This window comes from Oncorhynchus mykiss, chromosome 11 (assembly GCF_057628025.1).
Source record: "Oncorhynchus mykiss isolate SJ-2025 chromosome 11, ASM5762802v1, whole genome shotgun sequence".
Classification (NCBI taxonomy): domain Eukaryota; kingdom Metazoa; phylum Chordata; class Actinopteri; order Salmoniformes; family Salmonidae; genus Oncorhynchus; species Oncorhynchus mykiss.
The window spans coordinates 57,531,068-57,557,393 of record NC_143032.1 but is presented as its reverse complement, the minus strand read 5'-3'; the positions used below and the strand labels follow the sequence as shown (position 1 = coordinate 57,557,393).

The following is a 26,326-nucleotide window of genomic DNA, read 5'->3' as shown; positions in this document are numbered from 1 at the left end:
TCAGACACGCTACACTATTATGTGGTGGTGTGGTGGTAAACGCTGTTTGGTTCTGCATTGACCACACGCTGTAGGTGGAACCCTCTAGATTGTAACATGCTGCTGCCACAGGAAATGGCCTGTAGAATGAGTCTAGGGCTGTGACAGTCATGACATTTTGTCAGGCGGTAACTGTCATGCAAATAACTGCCAGTCTCACGGTCATTGACGTTAATTAACATAAACCAGTTTAGCGTTGCTGGGCGTCCACCCATAGCCTTACAAGCCACTGATGCAGACCTTTGGAACATCTACAATTTAAGAAGTCAAAAAAAATCTATATTTAATACAGCCTACACCATCAATAAATCCATTGTTTCTTTTAGGCAGGTCTGAAGAAACAACCTATGACATGAAGAACATTTGACCTATTTCAGAAGAACAGAACAGCATATTCTGAGTAATCCTTACGTTAAGCCCTGATCTGGCTATGCCATATGGCTGAGGGCTACACTAGTTAATTACAAGATTTGCTTATAATTCCTGTGGCATTTTATAGTACGAAGACTACAATTGAAGATAGCTGAATAAAATTGAAAGGATATTTTTCCCAAAATGATTTCTGAGGGACACATGCGGCAATTGTGTTGAGCGGTTAACAAATATATATGCTATATGCTTAATTTAGTTATTTATGCAACTTCAGTTGTGATATAAACCTTAGGATATATTAGAAATTAAAACATGTAGCCTAAGGCTGCATGAGGTGACTAATGACAATTTGAAAAAAGTTGCATGAAAGGAATGCGCTCGCTCTGCTCTGTTTCTTGCACAGGCTGCACACACTTCATCAGTCTCTCATTCACAATTTGACAAGTACATCAGACTCATCTGAATTAATTCTGACCTTTACATATAGCCTACTAATATGTGTGGAAATGTTTTTGATTGATGTCATCCATAGCATGCACTTAAATAGTGAATGGAGGTTACATTTTTTAATATGCCAGGTAGGCTACACCGGTTGTAAAGTGTCTTAAAATGAAGCACATTCATCATGTGCTTCATTTTAAGAATTGAGAAATAAATATGGCAGCACGCGAAAGCTGGAATCCTCTTTTAAATAATGTCCAGTCAAAACTATTTTCATACTCGATTGCGCAATAGCTGGGCTTATAAGAACAGTGTCACTGGGCTCTGTGCTGTTCCAGGGACCCTGGGACTATAAACTATGCTTAGAGTTATTTGGCCATTTTAGTTGTCATAAGAAAAACGTATCAACATATATTAGGCCTTTGCTACATGATGCATGAAAGTTTAAAAAAATGCATTGATATAGTGATGATATTCTTACCCATCAGACTATTCTCGATTTAATCGTGTCTTTACAAACAGTGCATTAGGAAAGTTCTCAGACCTCAACTTTATCCACATTTTGTTACGTTACATTACAGCCTTATTCGGAAATGGATTAAATAGTTTATTATTCCCTTATTAATCTACACACAATACCCCATAATGACAATGTAAAAACAGGTTTAGACATTTTTGCAAATGTATTAAAAATAAACTTAAGTACTCAGACACTTTACTCAGTACTTTGTTGAAGCATGTTTGGCAGCGATTTCAGCCTCGTGTCTTCTTGAGTATGACGCTACAAGCTTGGCACACCTGTATTTGGGGAGTTTCTTCAATTCTTCTCTCCAGATCCTCTCAAGCCCTGTCAGGTTGGATGGGGAGCATTGCTGCACAGCAATTTTCAGGTCTTTCCAGAGATGTTCAATTGGGTTCAAGTCCGGGCTCTGGTTGGGCCACTCAAGGACATTCAGAAACTTGTCCAGAAGCCACTCCTGTGTTGTCTTGGCTGTGTGCTTAGGGTCGTTGTCCCGTTGGAAGGTGAACCTTCACCCTAGTCTGAGGTCCTCTGAAGCAGGTTTCCATCAAGGATCTCTGTACTTTGCTCTGTTCAGCTTTCCCTCAATCCTGACTAGCCTCCCAGTCCCTGCCGCCGAAAAACATCACAGGATGATGCTGCCACCACCATGCTTCACTGTAGGGATGGTGGCAGATTTCCTCCAGACGTGACGCTTGGCATTCAGGCCAAAGAGTTCAATCTTGGTTTCACCAGATAATGTGGTGTTTGTTTGGAAATGTTTCTCATGGTCAGAGTCCTTTAGGTGCCTTTTGGGACACTCCAAGTGGGCTGTCATGTTCCTTTAACTGAGGAGTGGCTTCCGTCTGGCCACTCTACCATAAAGACATGATTTGGTGGAGTGCTGCAGAGATGGTTGTCCGACTGGAAGTTTCTCCCATCTCCACACAGGATCTCTGGAGCTCTGTCAGAGTGACTACCGGGTTCTTGGTCACCTCCCTGACCAAGGCCCTTCTTCCCCGATTGCTCAGTTTGGTCGGGCGGCCAACTCTAGAAAGAGTCTTGGTGGTTCCAGGGTTCTTCCATTTACGAATGATGGAGGCCACTGTGTTCTTGGGGACCTTCAATGCTGCAGAACTGTTTTGGTACCCTTCCCCAGATCTGTGCCACGACACAATCCTGTCTCAGAGCTCTAAGGACAATTCCTTGGAGCTCATGGCTTGGTTTTTGCTCTGACATGCACTGTCGACTGTGGGACCTTATCTAGACAGATGTGTGACTTTCAAAATCATGTCCAATCAACTGAATTTACCACAGGTGGACTCCAATCAAGTTGTAGAAACATCAAGGATGATCAATGGAAACAGGATGCTCAATTTAAAGTCTCATAGCCAAGGGTCTGAATACATACGTAAATAAGGTACAGTTGAAGTCTACATACACGTAAGTTTTAGTCATTAAAAATAGTTTTTCAGCCACTCCACAAATTTCCTGTCAACAAAAACTATAGTTTTGGCAAGTCGGTTAGGACATTTATTTTGTGCATGACACAAGTCATTTTTCCATAAATTGTTTACAGACAGATTATTTCACCACTCCAGTTGGTCAGAAGTTTGCATACACTAAGTTGACTGTGCCTTTAAACTGCTTGAAAAAATTATGTAATGGCTTCAGAAGCTTCTGTTAGGCTAATTGACATAATTTGAGTCAATTGGAGGTATACCTGGGGATGTATTTCAAGGCCTACCTTCAAATTCAGTGCCTCTTTGCTTGACATCATGTGAAAATTTAAAGAAATCAGCCAAGAGCTCAGAAATATGTTTTGTAACCTCCACAAGTCTGGTTCATCCTTGGGAGCAATTTCCAAGCACTTGAAGGTACCACGTTCATCGGTACAAACAATAGTATGCAAGTATAAACACCATGGGAGCACGCAGCCGTCATACCACTCAGGAAGGAGACACGTTCTGTCTCCTAGAGATTAACGTACTTAGGTGTGAAAAGTGCAAATCAATCCCAGAACAACAGCAAAGGACCTTGTGAAGATACTGGAGGAAACTGGTACAAAAGTACCTATTTCCACAGTAAAACGAGTCCTATATCGACATAACCTGAAAGGCCGCTCAACAAGGAAGAAGCCACTGCTCCAAAACCGCCATAAAAAAGCCAGACTACGGTTTGCAACTGCACATGGGGACAAAGATCATACTTTTTGGACAAATGTCCTCTGGTCTGATGAAACAAAAATAGAACTGTTGGCCATAATGACCATCATTATGTTTGGAGGAAAAAGGGGGAGTCTTGCAAGCCGAAGAACACCATCCCAACCGTGAAGCACGGGGGTGGCAGCATCATGTTGTGGGGGTGCTTTGCTGCAGAAGGGACTGGTGCACTTCACAAAATAGATGGCATCATGAGTGAGGAAAATTATGTGGATATATTCTCAAGACATCAGTCAGGAAGTTGAAGCTTGGTCGCAAATGGGTCTTCCAAATGGACAATGACCCCAAGCATACTTCCAAAGTTGTGGAAAAATGGCTTAAGGACAACAAAGTCAAGGTATTGGAGTGGCCATCACAAAGCCCTGACCGCAATCCTATAGAAAAGTTGTGGGCAGAACTGAAAAAGTGTGTGCGAGCAAGGAGGCCTACAAACCTGACTCAGTTACACCAGCTCTGTCAGGAGGAATGGGCCAAAATTCCCCCAACTTATTGTGGGAAGCTTGTGGAAGACTACCCTTAAACTTTTGACCCAAGTTAAACAATTTAAAGTCAATGCTTCCAAATACTAATTGAGTATGTAAAACCTTAGACCCACTGTGTACGTGATGAAATAAATAAATCATTCTCTACTATTTTGACATTTCACATTCTGAAAATAAAGTGGTGATCCTAACTGACCTAAGACAGGGAATTTTACTAGGATTAAATGTCAGGAATTGTTAAAAACTGAGTTTAAATGTATTTGGCTAAGGCGTTTCCAAATGTAAATTAGCAACATTAGAAAAATATATGTTTTGCTTTGTCATTGTGGGGTACAGTGCATAGATTGACGAGGAAAAAATAATTTAATCCATTTTAGAATCGGCTGTAACGTAACAAAATGTGGAAAAATGTAGCACGCTATTCCCGTGGTTCATTTTCATGCCAGCCAAGTAGGCTACTCAGGTTGTGAACCAATGTTCTTAATATTAGGAAAGTTGAGAAATAAATATACTAGACCTAGCCTTTAGAAAGCTCATGGGATCCTCTTTTTAATAGAGGCCATCAAAACTTTGTTTTCTTGCGCAATTGCATAGGCTATAGAAATGTTACGCAATATGGGCTTATAGGAACACTTCTTTAATTCCATGCATCAATGACTTGGCAGACCTGGGGGCCAAAGACTGGGAGGGCTTCAAGAGGCAGCACTCTGAGACAGAGGTTGGTTACACTGGATAGCTGTCATTTTGGATACGTTTTAGAGGAAGTCCCTCCCCTAGCGTGGTAGAGTGGAGGAGTGGGCTATTCGAGAACTTTCCTTCTTCTGAAGTAGCATAACAGACCTATGAGGGCTTGCCTGGGCACAAACATGTCAGATTAAAGCTGAGCCAAAGCTAACTAAAACTTTTGACACAACCTGCCAACTGCTCTTGCTCTGTACTTTATATTCATGGCTATTGGCTACATCACTGAACTGTAAAACAGATCCAATGGCATGAAACAAAACTGCTGTGCTGCGCAAAAGCCTTGTGGAATTGGGTTAGAAGCTAACTTTTAAGAGATGGCTTGTATTTGGAAAGTGAGAAGCAAGGTGAAGAATTTGGCACTAATACTGTAATTTCGCTTCACTAAAAACATGTTAGGGAAAAGCATGTAGTGTCACTGACTCAACTGTACTAAGAAAGTTGTGTCAAGGCTTGCTCACTTTGTTCAGGAGATATGTAAGCCCTATTAGAGTGTGTCAGAACACTGTCATGTTACCCCTTTCCAGCCACAGGGGGAAAAAAGTCATTTCCCTTGATCGCAAAACATGGGAAGCAAATCTCAGCCAAAGTCTCAGCACACTTTCCAATGGTTTCAATATTATTAACTTGCAAAATAGCATCCGTCAGTGTGCGTGTGAGAGAGAAGTGACACTGAAAGAAGCTAAATAGAGCGAGGGTTGTAGTAGCTAGCCATCTCCCTCTCGTCAGTTTAGTCGTAGCCCCTCCATCCTCTGTTGCCTCACACTCCAGCTCCATCTCTGTGGCTTGACACATAGCCAATGTCAGATCAGGTTCCCCACGGTCAGCATTGATCACTAGCTATGCGTCTAGAGGCTGATGAGAGCTGTGCTCAAACAACACCCTCAATGCCAGCCAACAGAAAAGGAGAAGTTGGCTCAGATGCAATACACAAAGTAACTAATCCCTCTATTATTTGATCAGTTCTGCTATGCAAGTGGAAGAAATTATTAAATTAAGTCAACTCAACATTCCGGTTACAGTGCTGCAATAGAAATGTCCCTTTTTGCTCAGTCTATCAAACGGAATCTCAAGAACTAGTAGGGTTACTTAATACAACAGTGTCAGTTCTTGGTAACAGAAGTCCAAACTGAATCAGAAGTTTACGTTTAGCTTCAGAGACAGTGAGCGGGCAAGACCATGACTGGTTCTACACAAGCAGTGCCAGTGCACTAGAAAGGGTCCCAATCACAAAGCACAAAATCATTTTGCTGTCTTGATAAACCAAAGTAAATAAAATGCACAACCTTCACCTTTCAAACAGGTAACGGTTGTCTCAGAAAAACAGGAAACCGTGAGCAATAAATCTGTGTTGTCTGCTGGTAAGACAGAAATAATAAATGGGTCATTCTCTCTGTCTGAATCCACGGAAGCCATTACTGGGCCATGTAATACAGAAGACCTTTCATCGGAAATGAGAAATTCCATCACTGTTGGAAAATAAGACATTTAGAATAATAAACACTTTGTACAGTTCCCTATTAGCTAGGTCAGGATTTACAAAATGTAACGAAAACACCAATTACATTTAGGGTGAGATGTCCTAATGCTTATAATGACTTATTTTACATTTTTAGTCACTTCGCAAACGAGAGAGCAAATACAGAGCAATTATGGTTAAGTGCCTTGCTCAAGGGCACAGGCAGATTTGTTCAACTAGTCGGCTTGGGGATTCAAACCAGCGACCTTTCAGTTGCAGGCCCAATGCTCTTAACCGCTAGGCTGCCTGCTGCCCTTTTATGATTATACTTATGATTATGAGCTGTAAATATTAATAGTGCTATTTGTGTTAAGATCTTAGTTAATACATGTAGCACTGGGAAGATGTTAGGCTAAAAGTGGTCTCGTGTGCTATTTGGTTCCTTATGAAAGTATTTTATAGCAGTTGTATGAGTAGGGAAAGTCCCCTCTGTGTTTCAGGTCTCTTTGCTAAATCAATATCAAAAGGGATTTCCCAAACCCATTTCCCTTTTCAGTGAGTATATATTATGTGTGCATGACATGGCACAGTTATAAATCAATTGTTGATGGGAGAGAGAAATGTGGCTGTAAACGTGACGGTAAACAGGGGAGTTTGTGACAATAACACAAAAGTACAGCATACCTGCTTGATGAGCATGTATGTCTCTGACATGATCTTCTCAATGCGCCCCAGGTCGTAGGTCATGACGTTCTGGCCCTGCTGCCACACCCGGTAGGCATCCAGCAGAAGAGTTTCGCCTGACTCCACGTCATCCAGGAGCTTCCTCTTCCTGCTGGGCCTGCATAGCGCCCCCTGGGCTAGTCCCTGCTCTGCTCCGCTGGCTAACACTGGGCCCTTAGCTACCGGGCACTGGAGCTGCTGCTGCTGCTGCTGCTGTCTGGAGCTGATGCTTAGGTCCTCCAGAGAAAGCTCCGGTGCGCGGCTGCTCTCAACAACTTTCTCCCCAGGCACCAGGACAGTTCTGGGAGACTCAGTGTCTGGTTGTCTGCCCTGAGAGTCTGTGGTCTTGGAGGGACGCCCCCAGTGGCCAGCATCCAGCTCCATGGGCTCCTCTGGCCCTGCTCTGGCCCACTCGCCCACAGCAGCCTCCACCTTCGCAGATGGAGTTCTCTGCTGCTGATCCCCCCTGTTTCTGTCTGTGGCCAGCAGGGCTGGCTGTGTCTGAGGGGTCTCCCGGGACCCAGAGTCAGGGCCTGGGGCAGTGACCTGGGGTTCCTCAGTGAGCTCAGGCTTCTTATGCAGTGCATGACTGCTGTCCTCTGCACTGGGCCTGTTGGACGTGTCCGCGGTTGTCATTTCCCCCATGGAGGGCGCAGGCACTTTGGAAGGCTGCTCTGACACCTGAGAAAGAACAGAGCCCGTCACAACACAAGCAAGAGCATGCTGAAACTATAAACTACGGAGCTGCTTTCAGCTCCTCTCCAAGTGTGTAGAGTGCTTTGGTTGCAAACCCCTGTGAGTTTGTTCAGATTGTCCTCCAGGAATTTTACAGCTAGGAAAAATGCTCTCTGGGCCAAAACCTGACGATCCACATCCCGCAAATACTTCCTTTAAGACATGAGAGAGAGAAAGGAAAGAGAAGAGTAACAAATTCACACAAAAACACTAGAAAAAATGGTTGCCATGAAAAACAGAGAAACATGGTTGAGTCATGAGAGATCCTTACTTTCCCTGGTCAGGGGTTCTCTGGAGCATGAAAGAGAATTTTATCAGTGTGTCGTGGTCCTTCAGCTGAGACAGCACCTCCAGCAAGAGGACGATGGATCGGTTCATATGAGATGCAAAACTGCCAGGGCGATCAATCTCATCCACTGGAATATGCCAGATGCCCTGAAGCAGGAAGGAGGGGAAGAAGAGGGGGAGGAGGAAAAGGAGGAGTCGAAGAGGCAACAGTTCACTAACACTGTTTGGTAGCGTGTCATGGAGACCGGCTTATGTATGACCTCACCTGTCAGGCTAACTAGAGTTCTGTTTCAAAACATATTTTCCACTAACACACTCACAAGGCCAACAGATCCCTGACATGAGCTTTTCAATGTGCCCCACTGGTGGGTTTTCAGTTTAATTAAAAAAGTGCAAAAGCTCAACTGAAAAGTGGATGTACCTGATATTTCTTTTGACATACATGGGGATTTATTTTACACAGACTGATAGTGAAGGAGGGCAAGAGAAAAGGAGAGAGGGATAGAGAAGTGTGACTGTACATTGTTTTAGGCAATATATTAACCACCATACCTCTCCATGTATGAGCATATTACCCAAGATCTGCAGTGCCAGTTTCAAGATAATGATTTTATTTCACCTTTAATTAATCAGGTAGGCCAGTTGAGAACAAGTTCTCATTTACAACTGCGACATGGCCAAGATAAAGCAAAGCGACACAAACAACAGAGTTACACAAACAAAGGTACAGTCAATAACACAATAGACAAATCTATGTACAGTGTGTGCAAATGTAGAAGAGTAGGGAGGTAAGGCAATAAATAGGTCATAGAGGCGAAATAATTACAATTTAGCATTAACACTGGAGTGATAGATGTGCAGATGAGGATGTGCAAGTAGAGATACTGGGGGTGCAAAAGAGCAAGAGGATAAATAACAATGTGGGGATGAGGTAGTTGGGTATGCTATTTACAGACTGGCTGTGTACAGGTACAGTAAACTGCTCTGACAGCTGATGCTTAAAGTTAGAGAGGGAGATATACGACGTTTTGCAATTCGTTCCAGTCATTGACAGCAGTGAACTGTAAGGAAAGGTGGCCGAAGTAAGTGTTGGCTTTGGGGATGACCAGTGAAATATACCTGCCGGAGCGTGTGCTACGGGTGGATGTTGGTGACTATGGTGACCAGTGAGCTGAGATCAGACGGGGCTTTACCTAGCAGAGACTTATAGATGACCTGGAACCAGTGAGTTTGGTGACGAATATGTAATGAGGGCCAGCCAACAAGAGCATACAGGTCGCAGTGGTGGGTAGTATATGGGGCTTTGGTGACAAAACGGACGGCACTGTGATAGACTGCATCCAGTTTGTTGAGTAGAGTGTTGGAGGCTATTTTGTAAATGACATCGCCGAAGTCAAGGATCGGTAGGATAGTCAGTTTTACGAGAGTATGTTTGGCAGCATAACACAGTGTCCAAAGAAGGGCCAGATGTATACAGAATGGTGTCGTCTGCATAGAGGTGGATCAGAGAATCACCAGCAGCAAGAGCAACATCATTGATATATACAGAGAAAAGAATCAGCCCGAGAATTGAACCCTGTGGCACCCCCATAAAGACTGCCAGAGGTCCGGACAACAGGCACTCCGATTTGACACACTGAACTTTATGTGAGAAGTAGTTGGTGAACCAGACGAGGCAGTCATTTGAGAAACCAAGGCTGTTGAGTCTGCTGATAAGAATATGGTGATTGACAGAGTCGAAAGCCTTGGCCAGGTCGATGAAGACGGCTGCACAGTACGTCTTTTATCGATGGTGGTTATGATATCGTTTAGGACCTTGAGCGTGGCTGAGGTGCACCCATGACCAGCTCGGAAACCAGATTGCCTAATGGAAAAGGCGGGATTCGAAATGGTCGGTGATCTGTTAACTTGGCATTCGAAGATTTTAGAAAGGCAGGGCAGGATGGATATAGGTCTATAACAGTTTGGGGTGATGCGCTTTTGGCCGGGGTAGTCAGGTGGAAAGCATGGCCAGCCGTAGAAAAATGCTTATTGAAATGATTGATTATCGTAGATTTATCAATGGTGACAATGTTTCCTAGCCTCAGTGCAGTGGGCAGCTGGGAGGAGGTGCTCTTACTCTCCATGGACTTTACAGTGTCCCAAAACCTTTGGGAATTAGTGCTACAGGATGCAAATTTCTGTTTAAAAAAAGCTAGCCTTAGCTTTCCTAACTGACTGAGTATATTGGTTCCTGACATCCCTGAAAAGTAGCATATCGCGGAGGCTATTTGATGCTAATGCAGAACGCCACAGGATGTTTTTGTGCTGGTCAAGGGCAGTCAAGTCTGGGGTGAACCAAGGGCTATATCTGTTCTTAGTTCTACATTTTTTGAATGGGGCATGCTTATTTAAGATGGTGAGGAAGGCACTTTTGAATTAGTGCTGGTGAGAGGAAAGTAATGGCAACAGCTAAATGCGTGCTCATTTTACTCACGCAACACAGAGAACACTGATAATGTGCATGGGTCCTTCAATAAACACATTTTTTAACATACAGAATTATGAAGCAAACATTCTGGCCAGCTGGTAGAGGACCATGTTTAAATATCCTTTAGGACCAGGGGTGAAAATAATGCGGTCTGGTGTCCCGGAAAAATAAATAGTGGGGGTACACAGTACTGGTAAAACATGAGCCTACTACAATAACGAAAACAGAATGTCAATAAAAATAAATACAAATTAAACTCTAGACTACTACACCACTATTTATAATTACCTCATGAAAAACAGGTGGCATAGCCTACACCCCAAAATGCGAGCGAGCAGAATCTACAACCTCTGCATCATCAAGACAGTTGCTTCGTGAGAAGGTGTTAAAGATCACAGTTATCCATTGTTATGTAAATGAAAGCTGAAAAGTACCAAGTGCCTTGATCCGCTGGAGCCATGGCCCAGTGAGACACGGCTGCCAGCGGTGTAAATCTCAAATGGAAACTCGCCACAGTATTTCTTTGTGTGTATGTAGCATGTGCACAGCTTAATGCTACTGCAGACTCCTTCAGGCACTGGGCTGCTAATAGGGCTGACACCAGCAAACAATTAACAGGGGGAAAAAATGGGCAAACCCACAGGAAAGAGAGAAAAGGGAGGTGAAAAGGCAACTGTGGAATTGGAAGATGGGAGCCCTAATGAGAAAACGGAAAGAGTTGCTGTAGGGAGAGACAGTGCCTGAAGAGTGGAGGTGGGGGTGGACTGGGGGTTGACCTCAGGCAGGCATAACAGATCCCACCCCAGGCAAGCAGCCTCATTAGCGGTGTGTTCTGTCTGGGTTCAGGTTGGTTCAGGGAACCAGAGAGCAGCAGCACATCAAACACACATTGACTTTTTAATTTCAATATCTCTGAAGGATTGGTAAGTCTTCAGAGGACGAGAAGTATCACAGGTAACGATCAATCAGATCTGAACACACGTTATCATGTGACAGCATATGTGACGACCAAAAAACCCAGTGCACATGTCATCCCAGCAGGGGTGTACAGGCAAGGTTCAGTGCTCCACAGCAGAGCTGACTATGTGAGCTGAGCGCAGATTATGGTCTATGTGCAATTTTTTTTGAAACACGTTGTAATGAGCAGCTTAGAGGTGTATACGAAAGGGAGGAGAAGCTGGGCATATCATGATGAAACAAAAACACATGATATGCCTCCACAGAAGCAACTGGCCCGCCCCTACACCAGGGAGCCTCTTCCTCATCCTACCAAACAGGTCCAAACAGGACCACATTGTCTGTTGACATTTTCACAGCCTTTGGTGAGAAGCCAGGCAGGAAAGAAATGCTAAACATAACAGACTTCCCAAAGCGGCTACTGTGTTTTGCCCACCACCCAGGACAATGGATCGGATCCCAGCTGGCGAACCAAAACAACGACGCCGTAAAAGGGGCAGACGAAGCGGTCTTCTGGTCAGGCTCCGGAGATAGGCACATTGCAAACCGCTCCCGACCATAGTACTCACCAATGTCCAGTCTCTTAACAACAAGGTTGATGAAATCCGAGCAAGGGTTGCATTCCATTGAGACATAAGAGACTAACGTTCTTTGCTTCACGGAAACATGGCTCACTCGAGACAAGCTATCGGAGTCGGTACAGCCAGCTGGTTTCTTCACGCATCGCACCGACAGAAACAAGCATCTTTCTGGTAAGAAAGATGATTAACGAGACGTGGTGTGATCATAACAACATACAGGAACTCAAGTCCTTCTGTTCACCTGACTTAGAATTCCTCACAATCAAACGTCGACCGCATTATCTACCAAGATAATTCTCTTTGATTATAATCACAGCCGCATATATTCCCCCCCAAGCAGACAAATCGATGACCCTGAACAAACTTTATTTGACTCTATGTAAACTAGAAACCACATATCCTGAGGCTGCATTCATTGTAGCTGGGGATTTTAACAAGGCTAATCTGAAAACAAGACTCTAAATTCTATCAGCATATCGATTGTGCTACCAGGGCTGGTAAAACCCTGGATCATTGTTATTCTAACTTCCGCGAAGCATATAATTCCTCTCCAGCCCTCCTTTTGGAAAAGCTGACCACGACTCCATTTTGTTGCTCCCTGCCTATTGACAGAGACTAAAACAGGAAGCTCCCGCGCTCAGGTCTGTTCAACGCTGGTCCGACCAATCTGATTCCACGCTTCAAGATTGCTTCGATCACGTGGATTGGGATATGTTCCGCATTGCGTCAAACAACATTGATGAATACGCTGATTCGGTGAGCAAGTTTATTAGCAAGTGCATCGGTGATGTTGTACCCACAGAAACTATTAAAACATTCCCAAACCAGAAACCGTGGATTGATGGCAGCATTAGCGCGAACCACTGCTTTTAACCAGGGCAAGGTGACGGGAAACATGACCGAATACAAACCGTGTAGATATTCCCTCCGCAAGGCAATCAAACAAGCTAAGCGTCAGTATAGAGACAAAGTAGAGTCGCAATTCAAAGGCTCAGACACAAGAGGTATGTGGCAGGGTCTACAGCCAATCACAGATTACAAAAAGAAAACCAGCCCCGTCGTGGACGAGGATGTCTTGCTCCCAGACAGACTAAACAACTTCTTTGCTCGCTTTGAGGACAATACAGTGCCACTGACACGGCCCGCTACCAAAACCTGCGGACTCTCCTTCACTGCAGCAGATGTGAGTAAAACATTTAAAAGTGTTAACCCTTGCAAGGCTGCAGGCCCAGACGCATCCACAGCTGCGTCCTCAGAGCATGCGCAGACCAGCTGGCTGGTGTGTTTACGGACATAATCAATCCTTATCCCAGTCTGCTGTTCCCACATGCTTCAAGAGGGCCACCATTTTTCTTGTTCCCAAGAAAGCTAAGGTAACTGAGCGACACCGCCCTGTAGCACTCACGTCATCATGAAGTGCTTTGAGAGACTAGTCAAGGACCATTTCACCTCCACCCTACCTGACACCCTAGACCCACTCCAATTTGCTTACCGCCCCAATAAGTCCACAGACGACGCAATCACAACCACACTGCCCTAACCCATCTGGACAAGAGGAATACCTATGTGAGAATGCTGTTCATCGACTACAGCTCAGCATTTAACACCATAGTACCCTCCAATCATCAAGCTCGAGACCCTGGGTCTCGACCCCACCCTGTAGAGCTGGGTACTGGACTTCCTGACGGGCCGCCCCCAGGAGGTGAGGGTAGGTAACAACATCTCCACCCCGCTGATCCTCAACACTGGGGTCCCACAAGGGTGCGTTCTGAGCCCTCTCCTGTACTCCCTGTTCACCCACAACTGCGTGGCCATGCACGCCTCCAACTCAATCATCAAGTTTGTAGACGACACGACAGTGGTAGGCTTGATTACCAACAACGACGAGACTGCCTACAGGGAGGAGGTGAGGGCCCCCGGAGTGTGGTGTCAGGAAAATAACCTCACACTCAACGTCAACAAAACAAAGGAGATGATCGTGGACTTCAGGAAACAGCAGAGGGAGCACCCCCCTATCCACATCGACGGGACAGTAGTAGAGAGTAAGTTAAGGTAAGGTAGTAAGGTAGTAAGTTAAGTTCCTCGGCGTACACATCACGGACAAACTGAATTGGTCCACCCACACAGACAACGTGGTGAAGAAGGCGCAGCAGCGCCTCTTCAACCTCAGGAGGCTGAAGAAATTTGGCGGGCTGTATCACCGCCTGGTACGGCAACTGCTCCGCCCACAACCGTAAGGCTCTCCAGAGGGTAGTGAGGTCTGCACAACGCATCACCGGGGGCAAACTACCTGCCCTCCAGGACACCTACACCACCCGATGTCACAGGAAGGCCATACAGATCATCAAGGACAACAACCACCCGAGCCACTGCCTGTTCACCACGCTATCATCCAGAAGGCGAGGTCAGTAAAGGTGCATCAAAGCAGGGACCGAGACTGAAAAACAGCTTCTATCTCAAGGCCATCAGACTGTTAAACAGCCACCACTAACATTGAGTGGCTGCTCCCAACATACTGACTCAACCCCAGACACTTTAATATTGGAAAAATTGATGTAAAGAATGTATCACTAGCCACTTTAAACAATGCCACTTAATATAATGTTTACATAACCTACATTACTCATCTCATATGTATATACTGTACTCAATACCATCTACTGCATCTTGCTTATGCCGTTCTGTACCATCACTCATTCATATATCTTTATGTACATATTCTTCATCCCTTTACACTTGTGTGTATGAGGTAGTTGTGAAATTGTTAGGTTAGATTACGCGTTGGTTATTACTGCATTGTCGGAACTAGAAGCACAAGCATTTCGCTACACTCGCATTAACATCTGCTAACCATGTGTATGTGACAAATAAAAATGTATTTGACATTTCTCCAAAAATACAAATGTAAAGTGATAAGTTGTATTGGGACTTTTAGTTTAGAAGGATCAAACAAATCAGGATGTTTAACAGCAACCTAAGTCTGCAATCTTCCCTTTAAACGTTCAATGCACAGCTTACCAAATGCCTCCAAACAAGACTAGGAGTAGTATGGCTGGTGAGGGGGTGATCTGGTGCTCACTTCGATAAACAGATCTAAGGGAGGTGGGGTGGGGGGAGTTCCCCCATGGGCAAAATAAATCTGTTTAGGCAGATGTGAAGTCATGGCTTTGCACAGATTATGCTGTAGCACAACAGATATAGCAGATATACATGACTTTACCATCAATGATTTTGAAGCATATTTTTTAGGGGAAAAGTGAGGGAAAATTTTAGCTTTGGCTTGGAACATAAAGTTAATGTGTCACTCAGGCATCAAGAGTGGGGTAGAATTTCAAGTTAGAGAAAAATATCAATTTTTAAATATCCATATCCGTTTCAGGAAGCATTTGATTTTTTATTATCAAAATGTGGCATTCTGGAACATGTGAACTTTCATGCGACTTAATAACAAACTTGTTTGCCATCTGTAAATACAAATAATATTGTGAAATGACGAGCCTATTTGGTTTAGCCATGGAAAAAGACAGGAACCTTCCCGCTAGCCATGACTGGCTGAGATAATGGATGGGCTGGACATGCAGAGAGAGGAGTTGGGATTGGTCTGCCATGTAGCCTGCTTCTCAAATCAAATCACATTTTATTGGTCACATACACATGGTTAGCAGATGTTATTGCGAGTGTAGAGAAATGTTTCTGTTCAGCATGAGCTGCTTGGTATGTGTAGATAATACTTGCTACCGCAGCTTTTTTGAAAGATATAACGTTAGCCATGTAGAACTGCAAAAATTAGGCTACTGCTCACAACAACATTGCTGCCCTGAATTTAGCAGGTGCTATCGACAAATATCAGTGGGAAAAAAGTTTTGATGGACTACTTTCTGCACAAGGTCAGTGTCAACTCAAGTGACTTGACACAACGTGGGCCAAACAAGCTGTACAAGTAAAATGGAGTTAAAGGGGTTCCAGTCTGCCATGAAGCATTCATCCACATATCCAATATTTTCTTTGCCAAAAAACCCGATACCGATATTTACAATTTCAGCAGCCTTTTAAACACTCTAGTACAGTTAAATAGTTGACACACACACACCAAAAAGTTATTTTGTTGGCATTTACATATGTCTCCATTGCCAGTAAAACATAATCAAAACCTAATTCTTTCACTTACTTGCTGTGCAGTTTCGTTTATTTGTTCAGTCATTTCATTCTCAACCAGGATTTCATCATACATGTCAAACAGTGAAGTTTCAGCTCTATCTATCCGTGGCCTCATCTATCGTGGGTCCTCTTCGGTGCGCACTGTCACTGTGTCCATTTCCATCTTGTCCAGCTGTGTCTAACATTTCACGTAAACCCTGTTTCTTGTCTTCATCAAAGTAGCGGTCCTTGTACCTAGCACAGAGCATTGTGGCGACACAGTAAAGAGTCTCAGAGAGAATGCCACCGAATCGCTTGTTCACAGCCACAAGTAGAGTACTTTTGCAAGTTATTAACCCCACGGTCTGTGTCGGCAGTTTTGTTGAACAGGCGTTTCAATGCCACGACAGAGGGTATTATGTCTGCTGCAGACGCAGTTGATGAGCTTATTTCTCGAGTCAGTTGTTCAAATGGCGCTAGGACTGTGTTCATGTTTCCAAGTTTCAAATGACATTGAAATGGCAGCAGCGGTATGAGAACCAGCACATTCTTGAGCATGCAATACGGCTTTCCTCAGTATGAAATCCTCATCGACCCACTGTGCTGTCAGACTCAGCATGCTTATGGGGCTGACATCGCTGGTCCAAATGTCAGTCGTGAAGCTAATAGCAGTGATGCCCATAGCAAGTAGCTCATGGATGTACATTTCAACAATACTGTGCAACTCCGGTAGGGCAACATCTGAAAAACAGCGCCTACTTGGTAGTGTGTACCGGGGCTCGAGGTGCTCGACCAGTCGGCGAAAGCCAACATCATCAACGACAAAGAAGGGTTGATTGTCAAGAGCAATGAATGCTATTATCTTGCCGTTAATGGATTTCGCTTTTGAGTTGTCTCTTGTTTTGCTGTTTTTTTCTGCTTTTGTTTTAAGTAGTCGCTGAACGTCTGGGGATGATTCACTTTCAAATTAGTAATTAGGTTTGTGCTATTGAAAGATTTCACTTTCTCCCCTCCTTGGGAAATAATAGCAGCACAAACGTTGCACATGGCCTTTTTGCTATCTTCAGTTGAAACTTAACAATAGATCCACACCGCAGACATTGTGGGCTAGGTTAGAAATGCTGTGTTGCACGTGTAGCGCTGTATTTTGTGTGGCGTTATTACGTCATCTAGCTAAGTTATATAGATATGCACGCCAGCTTTGACATCAGTTTTGCACATCAACTTTAAACTAGACACCGATGCCAGCATTTTTAGCTAATATCGGCTTCCCTAGTTTTAATAAAATCAACTATATACATTGAGCTTGTTTGATGCTTTAAATGTTACTGTTTGATGAAATAAGACAAATTACTCAAGAGGGAGCCAGAGATCAAGATAACCATAAGAGAAAAACCTGACCTAACCATTTTCCTTACATTACTCTCCTGAAGTTGCTGGTAATAGGCTACACGAGGAGTCTGTAACCTTTCTCATGTGGAATCTTACCATTTCTACCGATCCATCTTACCATTTCTACCGATCTGCGTGCCAGTTATGGTTTTCATAAGCACATTTTCGTGGAATAGTTTCAATTCATTTATAATAATGTCTTCATATCATTGTGGTTAATCAAAATTCTATCCAAATCGAAAATGAAAAACCTAAAAACTAACTTCTATTAACATTTCCAAAATAGCCTACATAAATCCAACAAATAAAAACCATTGCAGCCAGCAGGTAGAAAAAATCCTGATAAAAATAAATATCCTATAAATCACATTGGCTACACATGGCCTGTCTGCAACGGACTTGAAATATTGTATCAACTATTAACTTGGGTCCGGCCCAAAGCTCACGCTAGCGAACTTTATTGTATAAAATATTATTTCTTGGCCCTCAAGAGTTTCCCGTACCAGTGAGCTTGTGACAGATACAACTTTAGGCTATTACCGCAAGGGATAAGAAGCTGTGCTTAAGATGGGCAGGAGCTCACTGGAGCCGAGTACCGGCACCTCAAATGTTCTACCGTTTGAGCTCCTGTTCCTCTTATAGAATATTAGCTCAAAAGTATTTTGGATTCCTGCACCTAAATATAAATACTATTATAGTCCTACTTCTATGCGTAATCAGGTGCGCAAGGAATAATTTTGCAACATGAGACATAATCGAGGTGGTCGGTCACAAATGGTTAACAATTTTCCTAAAATGGTAACCAGTAACACTTGTTTGTGCGCCTGTTGATGTTGATGAATCCTCCTTGGTAGAAGTGAAAACAAATATTTGACTCAAATGAATTACAACCAGTTTCAAAAATGACATGCCGCACCACTGATTATCAACATTACATTTTTCTTCTTCTAATGGAAGTCAAGATTTGCTACTTATTTGTTGCTCTCTGCAGCAATTGTTTACAAGCTGTTCAGGGGTAAATGTTATTGTTCTCACGGTCTGTGTGAGAGATGGAGATGCGTTTACACCCCTGGCCCACGCACAACACAAGCTCTATCACAGGGAATTCACAATGTATAATTTGATCAGGCATTAAACATCGCAACATAATAATGACTGCATCAATAATTCAGGCAGACATGAAAGAATTTGCCTTCTGCTTATGTTTTGTCCCTGGCAGCCAACCTTGGAGCTAGAATCCTTAGTTACTACATCATATAATTAATATGTACAGTGCCTTGCGAAAGTATTCGGCCCCCTTGAACTTTGCGACCTTTTGCCTCATTTCAGGCTTCAAACATAAAGATATAAAACTGTATTTTTTTGTGAAGAATCAACAACAAGTGGGACACAATCATGAAGTGGAACGACATTTATTGGATATTTCAAACTTTTTTAACAAATCAAAAACTGAAAAATTGGGCGTGCAAAATTATTCAGCCCCCTTAAGTTAATACTTTGTAGCGCCACCTTTTGCTGCGATTACAGCTGTAAGTCGCTTGGGGTATGTCTCTATCAGTTTTGCACATCGAGAGACTGACATTTTTTCCCATTCCTCCTTGCAAAACAGCTCGAGCTCAGTGAGGTTGGATGGAGAGCATTTGTGAACAGCAGTTTTCAGTTCTTTCCACAGATTCTCGATTGGATTCAGGTCTGGACTTTGACTTGGCCATTCTAACACCTGGATATGTTTATTTTTGAACCATTCCATTGTAGATTTTGCTTTATGTTTTGGATCATTGTCTTGTTGGAAGACAAATCTCCGTCCCAGTCTCAGGTCTTTTGCAGACTCCATCAGGTTTTTTTCCAGAATGGTCCTGTATTTGGCTCCATCCATCTTCCCATCAATTTTAACCATCTTCCCTGTCCCTGCTGAAGAAAAGCAGGCCCAAACCATGATGCTGCCACCACCATGTTTGACAGTGGGGATGGTGTGAGTTGTGTTGCTTTTACGCCAAACATAACGTTTTGCATTGTTGCCAAAAAGTTCAATTTTGGTTTCATCTGACCAGAGCACCTTCTTCCACATGTTTGGTGTGTCTCCCAGGTGGCTTGTGGCAAACTTTAAACTACACTTTTTATGGATATCTTTAAGAAATGGCTTTCTTCTTGCCACTCTTCCATAAAGGCCAGATTTGTGCAATATACGACTGATTGTTGTCCTATGGACAGAGTCTCCCACCTCAGCTGTAGATCTCTGCAGTTCATCCAGAGTGATCATGGGCCTCTTGGCTGCATCTCTGATCAGTCTTCTCCTTGTATGAGCTGAAAGTTTAGAGGGACGGCCAGGTTTTGGTAGATTTGCAGTGGTCTGATACTCCTTCCATTTCAATATTATCACGTGCACAGTGCTCCTTGGGATGTTTAAAGCTTGGGAAATCTTTTTGTATCCAAATCCGGCTTTAAACTTCTTCACAACAGTATCTCGGACCTGTCTGGTGTGTTCCTTGTTCTTCATGATGCTCTCTGCGCTTTTGACGGACCTCTGAGACTATCACAGTGCAGGTGCATTTATACTGAGACTTGATTACACACAGGTGGATTGTATTTATCATCATTAGTCATTTAGGTCAACATGGGATCATTCAGAGATCCTCACTGAACTTCTGGAGAGAGTTTGCTGCACTGAAAGTAAAGGGGCTGAATAATTTTGCACGCCCAATTTTTCAGTTTTTGATTTGTTAAAAAAGTTTGAAATATCCAATAAATGTCGTTCCACTTCATGATTGTGTCCCACTTGTTGTTGATTCTTCACAAAAAAATACAGTTTTATATCTTTATGTTTGAAGCCTGAAATGAGGCAAAAGGTCGCAAAGTTCAAGGGGGCCGAATACTTTCGCAAGGCACTGTACATACTGTCATGACGTTGGCCTGGGGGTAGGTTTCATGACAGTCATAAATTTCCCCCTTTTTCCTCTCTCTACCCTACTGATGTTACATTTGCAAAACCCTTGGTTAACATATAGATTCTGGGAACATCAGTAGGTGGGGGGAAATTAACTATATTCTGGTAATCCAACCAATTGAACATATGCGGTGGTACTTAATGAATATGATGTCAGTTCGGTTGTCATCTGAGACATTCTCATCAATGATAAGATAACAAACTCTACAGTGGAAAGTCTACACATCAGAGTTATCGGATTCACATGGAATTGTTGTTCAATTTAAATGTTTGAATATGAAATTATTCGTGATGGGATGAAATGTGATTTTAGCATCTAAAATGTGAAATTTGGGTTTTCAATAGATGAGGCTCTGCTCAATCAGTGGCCCACCCCTGTGAAGGGACATGGGCTATAAAACTTTTCAAACACGCTCTCCTCTCCCTTCCTATAAAGCCTTGACGACAATATAACCTCCTGTTCCGAGGACATGAGGACGACGGTCCGATGTCAGAATGGTTCAGATAATAACTACAGAACGAAGCCAACATCAGCATGAGCTTTGGTTGCAAATGGTATGAACTTTGAACTCTTATTCACAACAGAAGTGATACCTCCTAGCCGTTGAGTTAGCAACAGCAGATGCAAATGAGGGTTAGGAAGGAACAGACAGAGTATCCCGTCTACCACACAACGACGTTACTACAATGTATTCAATTTACCAGCAGAGACATTCTTCAAAGGACAAAGGACTCGGTTTGGCAACACGGCCTTCCATCTACCACCAACCTACCGAAGCGCAGCTCAGAGTAAATATTTATTGCATTTTCCTTTTCGAAATGGGCGGTAATTTAGAATGCATAAGATATAAGAATGCATAAGATGCATAAGTCTTCCCGCTCTTTCACTCAAACCCAGCCCCTTTTCTTTTGTGTAACCATCTGTCATATCTGTTCCGCCCGCTAGGGACATTTTCCTGTATGACGTAATTTGTAATCAAGTTATGATTTAATTATGTGTATGTGTAATTAGTTAGGTATTTAGTAAATAAATAATTAAACCCAATTTTGTATTGCTGATTCAACTTGTTAGCCAGGGTTTGTGCAGATAACCAAGATTTACAACTTTCAAATGAGACTGAATTAAGATGATGATTAATATTGACTGCTATTGATGTAAAATATTACTAGGTCTTTAACCTGTTAGAGCTCTAGGGGCGCTATTTCATTTTTGGATAAAAAACGTTCCCGTTTTAAGCGCGATATTTTGTCACGAAAAGATGCTCGACTATGCATATTCTTGACAGTTTTGGAAAGAAAACACTCTGCAAAGATTTTGTCTGTAAGTGCCCCAGAACTCATTCTACAGGCGAAACCAAGATGATGCATCACCCAGGAATTAGCAGAATTTCTGAAGCTCTGTTTTCCATTCTCTCCTTATATGGCTGTGATTGCGCAACGAATGAGCCTACACTTTCTGTCGTTCGCCCAAGGTCTTAGCAGCATTGTGACGTATTTGTAGGCATATCATTGGAAGATTGACCATAAGAGACTACATTTTCCAAGTGTCCGCCTGGTGTCCTGCGTCGAATTCGGTGCGCAATTGCCAGCTGCTTCTACTTTACCATTTGATTCAGGGGAGAAAGCATGTGTCCAAGAACGATGTATCAATGAAGAGATATGTGAAAAACACCTTGATGATTGATTCTAAACAACGTTTGCCATGTTTTCAGTCGATATTATGGAGTTAATTTGGAAAAAAGTTTGCGTTTTGAGGACTGAATTTATGGATTTTTTTTGGTAGCCAAATGTGATGTATAAAACGGAGCTATTTCTAATACACAAGGAATCTTTTTGGAAAAACTGAGCATCTGCTATCTAACTGAGAGTATCCTCATTGAAAACATCAGAAGTTCTTCAAAGGTAAATGATTTTATTTGAAGGCTTTTATGTTTTTGTTAATGTTGCGTGCTGGATGCTAATGCTAATGCTAACGCTAAATGCTAACGCGAAATGATAACTCTAGCTAGCTACTTTTACACAAATTATTGTTTTCCTATGGTTGAGAAGCATATTTTGAAAATCTGAGATGACAGTGTTGTTTACAAAAGGCTAAGCTTGAGAGATGGCATATTTATTTCATTTCATTTGCGATTTTCATAAATAGTTAACGTTGTGTTATGCTAATGAGCTTGCTGATAGATTTACACAATCCTGGATACAGGGGTTTTTTCATAGCTAAACGTGACGCAGAAAACGGAGCGATTTGTCCTAAACAAATAATCTTTCAGGAAAAACTGAACATTTGCTATCTGAGAGTCTCCTCATTGAAAACATCTGAAGTTCTTCAAAGGTAAATGATTTTTTTGAATGCTTTTCTGTTTTTTTGTGTAAATGTTGCCAGCTGAATGCTAATGCTAAATGCTACGTTAGCCATCAATACTGTTACACAAATGCTTGTTTTGCAATGGTTGAGAAGCATATTTTGAAAATCTGAGATGACAGTGTTGTTAACAAAAGGCTAAGCTTGAGAGCTAGCATATTTATTTCATTTCATTTGCGATTTTCATGAATAGTTAACGTTGCGTTATGGTAATGAGCTTGAGTCTGTATTCACGAACCCGGATCCGGGATGGGGAGATCAGAAAGGTTAAGAGTTTATTCAGAAGATAACAGCTCAATAAATATTATTTTGTGGTGCCCCGACTCTCTAGTTAATTACATTTACATGATTAGCTCAATCAGGTAATATTCATTACGGATAAATTATTTTATAGAATAGCATGTCATATCACTTAATCCGGCATAGCCAAAGACACACTAATTCTTGAAGAATATAACTTATAAATACCTCATGAGCTTAGTTCAACTGTTGTACCCCATCCTAACCCAAAATATAAGCTTGTTATACTCCAATGTTTGCAAACAAAGTAAATGTAAACAAACACTGTATAGCCTCAAAACATGGTTAAAACTATAATTTTGCTATCGTGGCTGGTCAGTCCTTGCATACATAGTCAGTCCTTCCATCCCTCAGCTTTTGACCAAAAACACAGGCAGGGTGACCGCTTTGTTAGTGCGTCAATTCCAGATTTAAAATTCCAGATTTAAGAAGATAGATAAAACAAGAAAATTAAAGAACGTTAAAGGTCTATTCTCCCTTGATGCTAGAAGTCCTAGCATGCATAGATCAGCCTGGCCCACACCACCCCTCCTCTCAGATGGAACCGCTCTAACCCTCCATGCCTGGGACTCTCAATCCACAATACGTTATAGTGTAGCAGGTAGCCTATCAAATAACACCACCACTGTGTGGCAAGAGACCACATTCATCTCCATAGTGGGACCATGCTTTTCAGAGTTGTCCGGGACTGATCATGTTTCCTGGGGAGGCTAGTTATCCCTCATGTGGGTTACATTACCATGGGTTACACTACCAATCAATTTAGTCAGTAAAAGCCTAATAGTCTAATTCATAACACTCTCAATAAATATTACAACCAACTTCCCCTACTGTTCAGTCATTTTTGCAATCATTGTCCGTCCCCCCCACGATAAAATCGGGGAGGGGACTGTGGATCCATCTCCGTACACTAGCACATTCGTCACAAGCAAGATCTAAGATTTTGACTAAATTTGGCATAGAGACGCGGCATTTACAAAATTACACTGATTGGCCAAATTGTGGCGCAATAACAAGCAATGGAGAATGCTAACTTTGAAAGGTCACGCCCCTAACACCGTTTGACCTAAAGACATGACATTATGTACATAGGTCCCTCTCTTCACAAGGAACACATTTGCCTCAAGGACCCATAATAAGGTAGATTTTCAGCCATTTAAAATGCTACTCTGGCAACGAATGACCGACCTGCACGAAATTTGCTACATGGTCATCAATGAACAAAGGTCTCAATGCAATATTTTCCAGACTAGTACCTAAACAACATGGCCGCTATTGACCAATAAACATTCACGTTGGAGCCTCCCGGGTGGCGCAGTGGTTAAGGGTGCTGTACTGCAGCGCCAGCTGCGCCACCAGAGACTCTGGGTTCGCGCCCAGGCTCTGTCGTAACCGGCCGCGACCGGGAGGTCCGTGGGGCGTCGTCCGGTTAGGAAGGGTTTGGCCGGTAGGGAAATCCTTGTCTCATCGTGCACCAGCGACTCCTGTGGCGGGCCGGGCGCTGTGCGTGCTAACCAAGGTTGCCAGGTGCACGGTGTTTCCTCCGACACATAGGTGCGGCTGGCTTCCGGGTTGGATGGCGCTGTGTTAAGAAGCAGAGCGGCTTGGTTGGGTTGTGTATCGGAGGACGGATGACTTTCAACCTTCGTCTATCCCGTACGGGAGTTGTACGCCCGTACGGGAGTTGTAGCGATGAGACAAGATAGTAGCTACTAAAAAACAATTGGATACCACGAAATTGGGAAGGAAAAGTGGTAAAATAAAAATGACAAAAAATAAAAAAACATTCACGTTGGAGTGTTCTGGCACATAAATGCATATAAAACCAGTAAAGGATATTGTTATAGTAACACAATTTGGTACATGTTGCAAACACTGTCAAGACAACATGTGCAAGAACATGGCGCTATAACAGGCACATGTTTATCTCTCTTGATCTGTTTGACTCAGAGTGATGAAATTTGGCACATGCTCAGGGATAGGAGTCTAGCTATGGGATAGGAGTCTAGCTACACAATATCTCAGACCCACTGGCCTGATTTTGAGGGAAATTTGGGTGAATGAATGAGTCTTGCCATAGAGAGCCGCCATTTACAAAATTACACTGATTGGCCTAAGGGGGGTGCTGCATTATACGTGGGGGACGACATGTTTGTTGCCTTGTTAGGCTTTTATTTTCTGCTTGTTGAGTACCTCCCCTCCAATCACTCCCTCCCTCCCCCCCAGCTCCCCTCACTCCCCCTAGCCAAGCCATAACCCATTAATCCCCTCCACATGCCTACTTTATGTCAGAACACATCACCTCAGGCTCAAACAAACATCTCACATCGTTAGCTCCTATCAAACCTTTACACCCTGCAGAACAGCAAAACCAACAGTTAAGGGGAAACACTGAAATAGCAACAGGAAATTACTTTTACTACGCACTTTCTTACAATGAGTTTTCCATATCACTCCAATATTTATTTTTTCACTCTCTCTCTGTACAACACCATGCTATTCTTGAGAAAAGACATGCGTAGAGTAAGCAACCTCTGTTGCAAGCAGGGGGCTCAACACAACTCTTCCTCCTTCTCCATAGGCCAACTCAACTGACTCACCCCCCCCCCCCCCATGCCTTGTAGAATTACTACACTAACTCTACAAATGGTGGAATTCCACTCACATAAACAAGATTATTCAACCATGTGCGTTTTCCCCAGTAAACAGAGAGTGAGAAAGAAAAAGAGAGCGAGAGAAAGGCACGAAACGAGAGAGAGAGAGAGAGACACTCACCATCACCAACGAAAGCTACTCCACTCGTGTCTGTGTGTATTCTTTTGGATGGTTTCCTGCTGGCTGTAGCAGCACCAGAGCCCCTGGCAGCACCCCCCACCCCCCCCACCCACAGAGCAACTCACACTCAGATAGCGGGGGGTGGATTGCAGGCAGGCGCTGGGGCTGCGAAAGCTGCAGGAGAGAAGAGCTGCGCACGGCAGAGCTGGAGAAGGAGGAGAGGAGGGGGGCAGCCGCCTGGACGAGGAGAGGAGAAACGGTGCTGGCGTCAGGGCCCAGAGACTCAGCATGCCAGTGACAGACGGGCTGACTCGCTCCTCTCTCTTTTTCAAACCATGCCATCTCAAAACAAAAACACCCACGCACTCTCTCTCCCCTGACCCCAGCCTGCTCGGGTTCTTTCCCTC

The 26,326-nt window shown here is 43.3% G+C and overlaps 1 protein-coding gene across 1 annotated transcript in view; it reads right to left on the bottom strand.

The window, feature by feature from the left end:
* The window catches only part of LOC110535064 (calcineurin-binding protein cabin-1), an 89,269-nt gene that overhangs the window by 24,041 nt on the left and 38,902 nt on the right, over positions 1-26,326 (bottom strand). Inside the window, exons 4-6 of the mRNA XM_090190570.1 lie at positions 7,985-8,148; positions 7,770-7,866; positions 6,940-7,659 (exon numbers count right to left, since the gene is read on the bottom strand). Of these exons, the coding sequence (XP_090046696.1) occupies positions 6,940-7,659; positions 7,770-7,866; positions 7,985-8,148 (981 nt within the window). The remainder of the gene's footprint in view (positions 1-6,939; positions 7,660-7,769; positions 7,867-7,984; positions 8,149-26,326) is intronic.